General features: G+C 40.6%; 2 protein-coding genes across 3 annotated transcripts in view; both read right to left on the bottom strand.

The window, feature by feature from the left end:
- The window catches only part of LOC128523972 (histone H2A-like), a 70,737-nt gene extending 59,203 nt beyond the window's left edge, over nt 1–11,534 (bottom strand). The window contains exons 1-2 of one of the 2 annotated variants that reach the window (XM_053496234.1): nt 11,152–11,534; nt 9,808–10,006 (exon numbers count right to left, since the gene is read on the bottom strand). In XM_053496234.1, the coding sequence (XP_053352209.1) occupies nt 9,814–10,006; nt 11,152–11,534 (576 nt within the window). In that variant the 3' untranslated portion in view covers nt 9,808–9,813. Of the gene's footprint in view, nt 1–9,807; nt 10,233–11,151 lie in introns of those variants that run through there. The other variant, XM_053496226.1, reaches the window with a different exon arrangement.
- Nucleotides 11,535–12,186: 652 nt separating this feature from the next.
- The window catches only part of LOC128523951 (histone H1-like), a 660-nt gene continuing 267 nt past the window's right edge, over nt 12,187–12,579 (bottom strand). The window contains exon 1 of the mRNA XM_053496191.1: nt 12,187–12,579. This exon is cut by the window's right edge and continues 267 nt beyond it. Within this exon, the coding sequence (XP_053352166.1) occupies nt 12,194–12,579 (386 nt within the window). The 3' untranslated portion in view covers nt 12,187–12,193.

Genomic DNA, 12,579 nt, shown 5'->3' with positions numbered 1-12,579 from the left:
ATATTCACTTTCCAATTTTTTTGTATTTTGTCTTTGCATCTCTCTCCTTCTCCTTTATTGATTTTATTTGATTTGGATCTCTCTCTCTCTCTCTCTCTCTCTCTCTCTCTCTTCTTTTTACTTTCTTCTCAAATTTTCATTCTTTCCTTCTCTTCTCCCCTTTAATTCTTTCTCCCTGTTTATTTATTATTATTTATTTTTTAAAATAGTTTAGTCTTCCTTTATCAAATGAGATTTAGTGGGTGAGAAAAACATATGTATATTGTAGTGTTGGATTAAGAATAATATGAAAATAATGTTAATTTAAAAAATATTTAAAATAATTAGTCTTATTGTGTGCATGGCTGGGGGTAAATAGTTTAGGTCAGGACACTAAAATCTTCAACACACTTTGTTATTCCTGACTCCACATCCACTGATTTTCTGACTTTGTGCTCAACGGAGAGAAGAGCGAGTGCAGAACAGCCTCTCTTGTGATGTTGTTGACCTGAGGTGACCTGTGACTATCTGTTGCATATGTGTGAAAAATTGTGTTACCTTTGCCAAAGATCCTGTTAATAGTCTGTTCTCGCGTTATTTCAGTTTTTTCTGTCACGTTGCCACCACAGCACCGTTTATTTTCCAATTCCAGGATGGTGCATTTTTATTCATAAAAAAAAAAAAAAACATAATATTTTTTTACTTTTTACATTTTGTAATGTCATGAAATGTCCACGAGAATGAGAGAGAACATACACTGATCAGCCATAATATCATAACCACCTGCCATATATCGAGTACCCCCCCCCCCCCCCGACACAATACCAGTGATGACCTACTGTACAGTATGTGCTCTGACACCGCTGTGCTTCTATCACAACCAGCATTAACCTTTTTATCAACTTGACCTACACTTGGATCGGACTAAACCTGCCAACCTTCTCTCCCCATGTGCACGACTGAGCCTTGGCCATTGTACCAAGATATAGAACATGTAGATACTGTTAGAAGTGCTAAATTGTAATGGCTAGACAACTGGGTCAGAGCAACTTCAAACCTGCAGCTTTTGTGGGATGTTGCCAGGATGTAGTGGCCAGGACATACCGGTGAGATGGAGTCAAGGTCATGCGGGGTCAAGGCTCACTCATGCACATGGGAGCGAAGGAAAAGGTTAATGCTGGTTCCAATAGAAAGTTGTCAGATACAGAGGACATTTTACTGTTTTACTGGCAAATTTGTTTTACTGGCAAATTGTCCTGTTTTCGTATCGTTGCCGCGAAAGTTTGCGTTTGTGTTAGCATTTAAATTACATCCTTTTTTTTTTTCATTTATACAATAATAATATTAATAGCAACTAGTTTTTTACATCTCACACTATTTGGCTTCGCCTTTTTAGCAACTAGTTTTTTACATCTCACACTATTTGGCTTCGCCTTTTTCTGCGCTTTTTGGAGAACGCGCGAGTTTCTTTGTCTAAAAACAACAAACGGAATTCAGCTCCAAACAACTCCGACTCAGGTACGTTATCATGTCCAATATTCAGCTTGTTCAGTGTGTAGAGTGCAGGATGTTTAGACATTCTTCCTCCGTCGTTAGTAATAATTTTATTTGTGATAGGTGTGTGTTAGTGAGCACTCTGACGGAGAAGATATCAGCGTTAGAGGAGCGCATCCAGACTTTAGAGAGGGTTAGAGAGTGTGAGAGCAGTGTTATTCCTGTAGCGGACAGTCTGGGTGCCACAGGCGGAGATAACCAGCCCCCGACTCCGGCATTAGAGCCCTCACAGCGGGGCGAGTGGGTGACGACTCGGCGGCATACTCGTTCAGCCAAAGCTAACGCTAAGGCTAGCCCACCGGAGCACACCTCTTCTGCGCTTCACGTGTCCAACAGGTTTGCTCTCCTCAGTGATGCACCCACTGAGAAACCTGAAAGAGCTCTGGTTATAGGAGACTCTATAATGAGACACGTGAAATTAGCTAGACCTTTAGGGGCGCCAGCGGCAGTGGTTAGGTGTATCCCGGGAGCCAGAGCACCGGACATAGCAGGTAATCTTAGGGCTCTAGGACAGCACAGGTTCTCCAAGATAGTAGTACATGCTGGAGCTAACGATATACGCCTTCGTCAGTCAGAGGTTAGTAAGAATAACTTTTTAGAGGTCTTTAAATTAGCGAAGGCGATGTCCGATGGAGTAGTATGCTCTGGTCCCATCCCAATGAGACGTGGTGACATAACTTACAGCAGGTTATGGTCGCTGAACCGCTGGATGTCCAGGTGGTGCTTCGAAAACAACGTGGGCTTTATTGATAATTGGAAGACCTTTGAGGGCAAAGCTGGCCTGTTAGGGCGGGACGGTGTCCATCCCACTCGGGAAGGTGCTGCTCTCATTTCCTGTAGTATAGCTCATAGTCTTAGAAAAGGCCTAGTTAATCGGTGACAATCCAGAGCCCAGGCCAGGGAGCAGACAGACAGGCTAACCCAACCGTCTGCTAGCTGCATAGAGTCGTCACTCAGGGTTCACTCTATTGAGACTGTGTCTGTTCCCCGAGCTAAAATCAAATTTAGAAAGACTCAGAAAGTCTGTTTTAGTAATTTAATTAACATAAAGACTACAAACTTGGATCAGACTGAATGCGCAGCCGGCACCTCTGATCTGAAGCTAGGACTGTTAAATATTAGATCTCTCGCATCTAAAGCAGTTATAGTTAATGAAATTATCACAGATCAGGAGTTTGATATACTCTGTTTAACAGAAACTTGGATTAAACAGGACGAGTATGTAGCTCTAAATGAAGCTAGTCCTCCTGGATACAGCTACATACACCAGCCTCGGTTAACTGGTAGAGGAGGAGGCGTCGCAGTTATTCACAATGATAATTTGACTATTGTACAAAAACACGGACACAAATTTAATTCATTTGAAATTCTTTATAGTAACATAAGTGTATTTAACTATATTAAGTCAGCTCAGTCGATCCCGCTAATTGTCATTTACAGACCTCCAGGGCCGTACTCGGAATTTCTTAGTGAATTTGCAGATTTCCTTTCAAATCTAGTCGTTTCTGTAGACAAAGTGCTAATTGCTGGAGATTTTAATATTCATTTTGAAAACCCAGAAGACCCTCTAAGAACTGCATTTATGTCTATACTGGACTCGGTAGGAGTAAATCAGTATGTAGTAGGACCCACTCATAAAGCAGGTCACACTTTAGATTTAATAATATTATTTGGATTAAGTATAAGAAATTTATTCACAATACCACTATCTGAAGTTATCTCAGATCACTATCTTGTCTCAATTCAAGTGTGTCACAATAATAATGTACACACAGCGCCGCGCTACCGTATGAAACGTACATTCACATCAACTACCAAACAGAGTTTTATCAGTAATCTCCCAGAGTTCCCAACTTCGATTAGATCGCCGTCTGACCCCACAGAACTCGATCAGGCGACTGAATATTTAGAGTCGACATTTCGCTATACCTTAGATAATGTAGCTCCAGTCAAAAGAAAAATTATTAGAGATAAGAAACTTGCTCCCTGGTATAACGATCACACGCGCACAACAGACCGCTCGGAAATTAGAACGTAAATGGCGTCAAACTAAATTACTAGTATTTCAAATAGCATGGAAGGAGAGCATCCTGAACTATAGAAAAGCTCTTAGTGTAGCTAGATTAACATATCTCTCCACTCTTATAGAAAATAACAAAAATAATCCTAGATTCTTATTTAATGCTGTAGCCAAATTAACCAGAAATAAGACCACTGCAGAAATCTCCACAACAACATCATGCAATAGTGAGGACTTCATGAACTTTTTTAATAATAAAATTGTAAATATTAGGCATAAAATTGAGGTTTTGAAACCGAACAATGTAATTGATGCAGATGTTAATCTAGCCATGTCAGATCAGAACCTAGAATACTTTACTCCCCTTGAAGAGAATGAACTAATTTCACTCATCTCTTCTTCAAATTCATCAACCTGTATATTAGATCCTGTACCGACACATTTTCTTAAACAGATAGTACCAGCAATAGTAGAACCCCTGTTGAGAATAATTAATTCTTCACTCAGCATTGGATATGTTCCAAAATCTTTTAAATTAGCAGTTATCAAACCAATAATTAAGAAACCTGACCTCGACCCCTGTCAGCTGTCTAGTTACAGACCAATATCAAACCTCCCCTTTATCTCTAAGATTCTGGAAAAGATAGTAGCGGAGCAGCTATGCTCATATATACATAGAAATGGCATACATGAACTGTATCAGTCAGGATTTAGGCCTCATCACAGTACAGAGACAGCGCTCGTTAAAGTAGTAAATGACATTCTATTGGCCTCTGATCAGGGTTGTGTAACTATGCTTGTACTACTTGACCTCAGTGCAGCTTTTGACACCGTTGATCACGCTATTCTTCTTCACAGATTAGAAAATGTAGTGGGAATTAAGGGTACAGCCCTCTCCTGGCTCAGATCCTATCTGACCCATCGTTATCAGTATGTAGACTTAAATGGTGATTATTCTGCATGTTCTCTAGTGGAGTTTGGCGTTCCGCAGGGTTCAGTTTTAGGTCCACTGCTTTTTTCCCTTTACATGCTTCCTCTGGGCAACATAATCCGTAAGCATGGTATTAGTTTTCATTGTTATGCTGACGATACACAGTTATATGTCTCAGCAAAACCTGACGAGAAAAAACAGCTTACTAAAATTGAGCAATGTGTGCAGGACATAAGAAATTGGATGCTAATTAACTTCCTTCTGCTAAATCCGGATAAGACAGAAGTTCTAGTCATAGGACCGCATACAGCTAGGAGTAAAATTTTAGATCACACCGTAACTTTAGATGGCCTTTCTGTTCCATTAAATGCAACAGTAAAAGACCTTGGTGTGATTATTGATTCCAGCCTTTCATTTGAAGCACATGTAGATAATACTACCAGGATAGCTTTTTTTCACCTCAGAAATATTGCCAGAATAAGAAATTTATTGTCGCTAAACGACGCAGAAAAACTAGTTCATGCTTTTATCACCTCTAGGTTGGACTATTGTAATGCCTTACTGTCTGGTGGTTCAGCTAGATGCATAAATAAGCTTCAGCTAGTCCAGAATGCAGCAGCGAGAGTCCTCACCAGAACCAGAAGATATGAGCACATTACCCCTATCTTATCTTCACTCCATTGGCTCCCTGTGAAATTTCGCATTGATTTTAAAATACTACTCTTGACATATAAAGCATTAAATGGTCTCGCGCCGCAGTACCTGAGCGAACTACTAGTGTCTTACGATCCGCCACGCCTACTTCGATCAAAGGATGCAGGCTGCTTGTCAGTACCGCGTATTATGAAAAATACAGCTGGGGGCAGAGCTTTTTCTTACAAAGCCCCAAAGTTATGGAATAGTCTTCCAAATAGTGTTCGGGACTCAGACACAGTCTCAGTGTTTAAGTCCAGGCTAAAAACCTATTTATTTAGCCAAGCATTTTTATAAATAGATTTGCCATAGGTAAAGGAGCAGATCTGGGGGACTCATGGACGTAGAGTATTATGGTGAACTGGTATGTTTGGATGCTGTCTTCCTCACTCTCATTGATCACTCAGGTTTGCTGACGGTGAGGTGATTGTTTGCTTTACATGTCAGGAAGCCCTCATGTTTGTGTTTCCTTCTGGCTCTCCCTTTTAGTTATGCTGTCATAGTTAGTCCTGCCGGAGTCTCTGCTTGCACTCTACAGTTAATATACATTCACATTATACATTGTGTGACTGTGACCATACCTAACTGCCATCTCTCCTCTTCTTCTCTTTCCCCCCCTCTTTCTTTTTCCTCTCTCCTCCTGTCTCCCCCTTTCACTCTTTCTCTCTCTCTCTGTCGAGCTACACATGTCGTTCCTGAGCTGCCAGTGATCCAGACTCCCTCTGCCCTCCGGACCTGTCTGACCCATCTTGGTGCCCCGCTTCTGGCTGAAGATCTCGTCACATGGATGCCCCGTGTGTCTCTCTGGGATGCGTCTGGTGTCTGGGAATGATTCTTTCTACCTAGAAAATGGTTCTGGCCTTGACTGGTGTTGGCAACTGTTTCTCTGGGGACTTGACAGTTCGATAGTTCATGACTGGAACTTCTTACATGTCTACCTGAGTCTTCAATAACTACCTGGACTCCATAGTAACATCAATTAACATCAGCTATTATAGCTGAACTGCCTCCCACCCTACACACTGTATAAATGCAGATCATTTACTGCTTTCTGTTTCACCCAAATGAGGATGGGTTCCCTGTTGAGTCTGGTTCCTCTCAAGGTTTCTTCCTATTACCATCTCAGGGAGTTTTTCCTTGCCACTGTCGCCCTCGGCTTGCTCACCAGGGACAAACTGACCATTTTGATTCATACAAATTCACATTTCATACAAACTTAAATAATTCTTTTGACTGTGTAAACCTGCTTTGCGGCAATGAAAATTGCTAAAAGCGCTATACAAATAAAATTGAATTGAATTGAATTGAAAAATAGAGACCTAATCGATATTAAGTGGGTGGTCATAATGTTATGGCTGACTAGTGTACGTTCCGGTTTCACTTATGTTAGAAAGATTTCAACAATAGTTCCCACCCTTCAGCTGTCTCCTTTTCCTCTTACTTTAAAAAAATAATAAGGCAAAAGACACAGCCGTGTATACAGTTCCTGTGTAAATTATTATTATAAACATTATAATACAGTATACATACTGTAGCACATTGTAAACATGGCAACCAGCACTATTGTCACTACCACTGCTACAGAAGATTAATCAACAACTCGGAGCAGTCAGAATCAGTTCTATCATGGTATAATAATAATAATAATAATAATAATAATAATAATAATAATAATAATAAATACAGTAGTTATTGGGGTTGATATTTGATGGACATAACAGTTGGGTAAACGGGAAACCTTTTTGGATTATAAACTAAAAACATGTTTTGTAAAGATAAGGTTGCATTTGCACCAAACACATAATTTTGTCAAACACCACTGTTTGTTAAAAGGTATTTAAAACCATATTTTATAAATGAGATCCTCAGTTTCAACCGATATGCTCTATATAGACTATGGTGTCTTTTCAATATTAAGCACTAAAGGATTTACTTCCTCATTCTGTGTATTCAAAATACAATAAAGTGTCACTATGTAAAAATATCATCTAGAATAAAGTTGACATTGATTTTGATTTTAAAAAGCACATGGATGCAGAAGGGACACTGTATAAGAGTGCTGCAACACCCCCTAGTGGAACACAGTGCCAATACTATTTCACTTAAAATCTATTATGGATTTTTATTGTTCATGCTGTAATAAAATTTAAAATCCTCTAATGGGTTTAAAGTATATATACTTATATATGGACACCGTCCTGCCCTAACAGGCGTATATCATTAGCTCCAGCATGTACTACTATCTTGGAGAACCTGTGCTGTCCTAGAGCCCTAAGATTACCTGCTATGTCCGGTGCTCTGGCTCCCGGGATACACCTAACCACTGCCGCTGGCGCCCCTAAAGGTCTAGCTAATTTCACGTGCCTCATTATAGAGTCTCCTATAACCAGAGCTCTTTCAGGTTTCTCAGTGGGTGCATCACTGAGGAGAGCAAACCTGTTGGACACGTGAAGCGCAGAAGAGGTGTGCTCCGGTGGGCTAGCCTTAGCGTTAGCTTTGGCTGATCGAGTATGCCGCCGAGTCGTCACCCACTCGCCCCGCTGTGAGGGCTCTAATGCCGGAGTCGGGGGCTGGTTATCTCCGCCTGCGGCACCCAGACTGTCCGCTACAGGAATAACACTGCTCTCGCGCTCTCTAACCCTCTCTGACTAACACACACCTATCACAAATAAAATTACCACTAACAACGCAGAAAGAATGTCTAAACATCCTGCACTCCACACACTGAACAAGCTGAATACTATCCATTATATTGTATATAATATATGCTGGTCGTCAGCCGCCGCCCCGCCCACGCCACAATATCATACCTGAGTCGGAGTTCAGTTTTTTGGAGCTAAATTCCGTTTGTTGTTTTTAGAAGAAGAAACTCGCGCGTTCTCAAAAAAGGGCAAAAAAAAAAAAAAACAGGAAAAAGGCGAAGCCAAATAGTATGAAGATGTAAAAACTAGTTGCTATTAATATTATTATTGTATAAACAAAAAAAGCAATATAATTAAACGCTAATACAAACGCGAAACTTTCACGGCAACGTTTGTGACTGACACATTGGGAAATCTAGTCTTCAAAAGTCTTTCGTTAGTTTTAATCTTTGCTAGTTTTTAAAAACGGTTATGATGTAAAAGAATCAGTAAGATAGTGATTAGCATCTGGTGGTCTTCATGTATTTTATTGATCTTTAAGCAAAATAAAATGTGTATTCTCCTGTTTTATTCAATTCAATTCAATTCAATTTTATTTGTATAGCGCTTTTAACGATTTACATCATCACAAAGCAGCTTTACACAATCAAAAGAATTAAGTTTGTATGAAATGTGAATGTGTATGAATCAAAATTATATGATTGTCCCTGATGAGCAAGCCTAGAACGACGGCGACAGTGGCAAGGAAAAACTCCCTGAGATGGGAAAACTCCCTGAGATTTTATGCAGATCGCTGTAACTTTGACTAGTTTTGGAAGAATAAAGTTTTTTTTTTTTGTAATGTCTGTTTTATTTGTCTGAGTATTGTTGGGCCAACTTGTTTTAATAGAAAAACAATCACTTTAACAATCTAAATTAATGGGACACTTACCTTTTTAAGTCGATGGAAAGTTGTCAACCCCAGAGAAATATAATTAATTGAGCCCACAACCAAAGGTGGGTAGTAATGAGTTACATTTACTCTGTTACATTTGCTTGAGTAACTTTGTGAAAAACTTTTATCTTTATGAGGAGTTTTACTCTACCATACTTTTTACTTTTACTTGTGTAGATTTGTGAAGAAGAAACGCTACTCTCTTCGCTACATTCGGCTCCACTCAACTCGTTACTTTTCTAACCATTTATTCTTCAAATGCAGCCGGGGGATCTACCAAATGACTGTTTCACCAATCAGACGCAGTAACAATAACCACATGTAGTCAGACGGCATATATATATATATATATATATATAAACTATTATAAGAATAATAACTTCTTAAAGAAGATAAATCGGACATTACTCAGTACAAGTAGTTTTTTTTCCACAAAATACTGTTTTCACTCATACAGTACTTGTGTAATATTTTACAATAGTACCATTAAAATATTTATCATGTACAGAGAAACATAACTATCGTGCACGTTTTGAAGTAGGACAACGAGTTTTAAATATTCTCTATTAATTAAGCATACTTCATTACTATTACTTTCTTTAAATAATCTCAAGCCTTATCTACTGCATTTGTAAACTAAAATATCAGCCCAAGTCAGTGTCAAAAGCACTTAGTAATGTGATGCTATACTTATATTTCACTGAAAAGGTTTATATCAACACAAGTCGTGATATGAAATGCATATTTGCTTTTATATGTTTTTAAGATAACAGACTTTATTTCAAATGTGTAATACCAGACCACCAATTGAATCTTTACACAAGCTTTAAGTGACTAATCGCTTATTATAAACTTGACTTCCGGAACTTCTCATTTTATAAAACTTTTTAAATGTCATAGATACATAATGTATTGTGAAAGCTTTTCACTGCAGTCAGTTTGTGTATGAAAATGTGTAAAAAATCAACCCTATTAAAAATATGGAAACGTGCTGACTTTTCTGAAACGATGAAGTGGCTCTTAAAAGAGCCTTTGCGTAGATTAGACGGGAGTATAATGTTTAAGCGCGCTCTCCGCGAATACGGCGGGCCAGCTGAATGTCCTTGGGCATGATGGTCACTCTCTTGGCGTGAATAGCGCACAGGTTGGTGTCTTCGAACAGACCGACCAGATAGGCCTCGCTCGCCTCCTGCAGGGCCATGACAGCCGAGCTCTGAAAGCGCAGGTCGGTCTTAAAGTCCTGAGCGATTTCTCTCACCAGGCGCTGGAACGGCAGTTTACGGATGAGCAGCTCGGTAGACTTCTGGTAACGGCGAATCTCCCTCAGAGCCACAGTGCCGGGCCTGTAACGGTGAGGCTTCTTCACGCCGCCGGTAGCCGGCGCGCTCTTACGAGCAGCTTTAGTGGCGAGCTGCTTCCTAGGCGCCTTACCGCCGGTGGATTTACGCGCGGTCTGCTTGGTTCTTGCCATCGCTTACGAGTTGCTTTTGATTCTTTAGAGAAAACAGAATGAGTGACACGAGAGCGCGGCCTATTTACAGCCTAACGCTCGGCTGCGCTGATTGGGCGGCTTGAAAGCACCGCCTGTCATTGGTTCCAACTCGTTACGTCACTTTGTAACGTAACGAGGTTTCACCTAACCCTAACATTGGCTGCTCTTCTCCCACCGACACGGTTTGAAACTCCATTATCTTTATGCAAAACCGAGCGCGCTGCTTGCGTTTTAAAACAAAATGTACCCTAACCCTAAGTTATTTACAAGGTTATACTTGTTTTGTACATTTACATCTCAAAATAATCACATTTATAGTGCAACGTTAAAACATGGCAGCAAATTTCATACACATTTTATTCTCATTTTATTTTTATGTAAAACATTACATACCTCATTGGTCGGAAGAACTCGAAGGGAGATAAAGAACTAAACCTTTACATTTATTCATTCCATATAAGTCTCCAGAAAAACATTTCTGCAATACTGGAGCTCGAAATATTAGTCTGCCGAACACAACTCTCACATGGACAAGTATAGAGTGTCGCACACAATTAAACCCTGACTCTCCCCTGACTGGAGAACATTGGTTCCATTTTGAAAATACTATTTCGATCTCATTCTTGCTCAACTAAAATAGACTTGAAAGATAAAACACATATTTAACAATTTAATTGACAACTGACACTGTAGAATTAGTGATGCTAGTAGCTACACACATTATATTGACATTTTTTTCTAACAATTTTTTTTTCAGGTAACCTTATTACTAAATATCTATAATTCCTATTCATTCACGTATTACAAGTGTTTGTGAACTGATCAGGAAAAAGCACTTTCAAAGGAAAAATGGGTGGCTCTTAAAAGAGCCTTTGGATACTGAAACGCAGCAGTGGGTGAAATTACTTGGCCTTGGCCGGCTTCTCGGTCTTCTTGGGCAGAAGCACAGCCTGGATGTTGGGCAGCACACCACCCTGAGCGATAGTCACTCCGCCGAGCAGTTTGTTCAGCTCCTCATCGTTACGCACGGCGAGCTGCAGGTGCCGGGGAATGATACGGGTCTTCTTGTTGTCGCGGGCGGCGTTACCAGCCAACTCCAGAATCTCAGCAGTCAGATACTCCAGCACAGCGGCCAAGTAGACCGGAGCGCCGGCACCAACGCGCTCGGCGTAGTTCCCTTTACGGAGAAGCCTGTGGACTCGGCCCACGGGGAACTGCAGTCCGGCTCGGGATGAGCGAGTCTTGGCCTTAGCACGAGCCTTTCCGCCGGTTTTGCCTCTTCCAGACATGATTCACTACGTTAACGTGTTCGAACAGAAAGTGGTAGAAGTCATTCTCTAGCGCTCTCTAATATAGCCTAAACTGCTGCATCCTCATTGGCTGCAATCGTTGTGACAAACCAGCCAATCACTAACACGCCGTCGAATTCCGACTTCTCTCCAACCCCGCCCCTGTCTCATCAAAAGATAACAGAAATAGAGTTTTGATGTTTTAATTTTACACGCATTATTAACACTCATATCATGTAATTGCAACATGTTGCATAACATGTCTACTCAACAGGTTGATCAGTGACTATCTGACCATTTTGATTCATACACATTCAAATTCCGTACAAACTTAAATAATTCTTTTGATTGTGTAAAGCTGCTTTGGGACAATGCCAATTGTTAAAAGCGCTATACAAATAAAATTTAATTGAAATAAAAACCTCGTATACTTCCGGCTAACATGCATTTCAATACTCTTACATGACTAGATTGAAGTGTAAACTTTAACAAATTCTCGAAAGCATAAGACTCCATATAATCTTATAGTATTAAACAACATGGTTATTCTATTCATGTAGTTTGACAAAAGAGTGGATTATTGCTCATTAAATGACAACGTGGGTGGCTCTTAAAAGAGCCGTTTAGGGGGAAATACGAAAGAAATAAACTTCACATGTTTACTTCTTTTTAGGAGCTGCCTTTTTCGCCTTGGGTGCTTTAGGCTTGGTAGCCTTGGATGCTTTGGGCTTGGCAGTCTTGGGCTTAACCGCCTTCGCCTTCTTGGGGCTCTTCGCTGCCTTTTTAGGGGTCGCCGGCTTTTTCGCCTTCTTGGGGCTCTTGGTGACTTTCTTGGCGGCAGCGGCGGGTTTCTTTGCCTTCTTAGGAGACTTCTTGGCGGCGGCGGGTTTCTTGGCTGCTACCTTCTTGGGCTTCTTCGCCGCTGCGGGCTTTTTGGCGGCCGGTTTCTTCGCTTTGGGTGCGGTTTTCTTGGCTTCGGTCTGCTTCTTGTTCAGCTTGAAAGAGCCAGACGCGCCGGTGCCTTTGGTCTGAACCAAAACCGCTT

Source organism: Clarias gariepinus, chromosome 1, assembly GCF_024256425.1.
Source record: "Clarias gariepinus isolate MV-2021 ecotype Netherlands chromosome 1, CGAR_prim_01v2, whole genome shotgun sequence".
Taxonomy (NCBI): domain Eukaryota; kingdom Metazoa; phylum Chordata; class Actinopteri; order Siluriformes; family Clariidae; genus Clarias; species Clarias gariepinus.
Note: the sequence above shows the minus strand (reverse complement) of the source record. Positions and strands in the feature narration are given on the sequence as shown.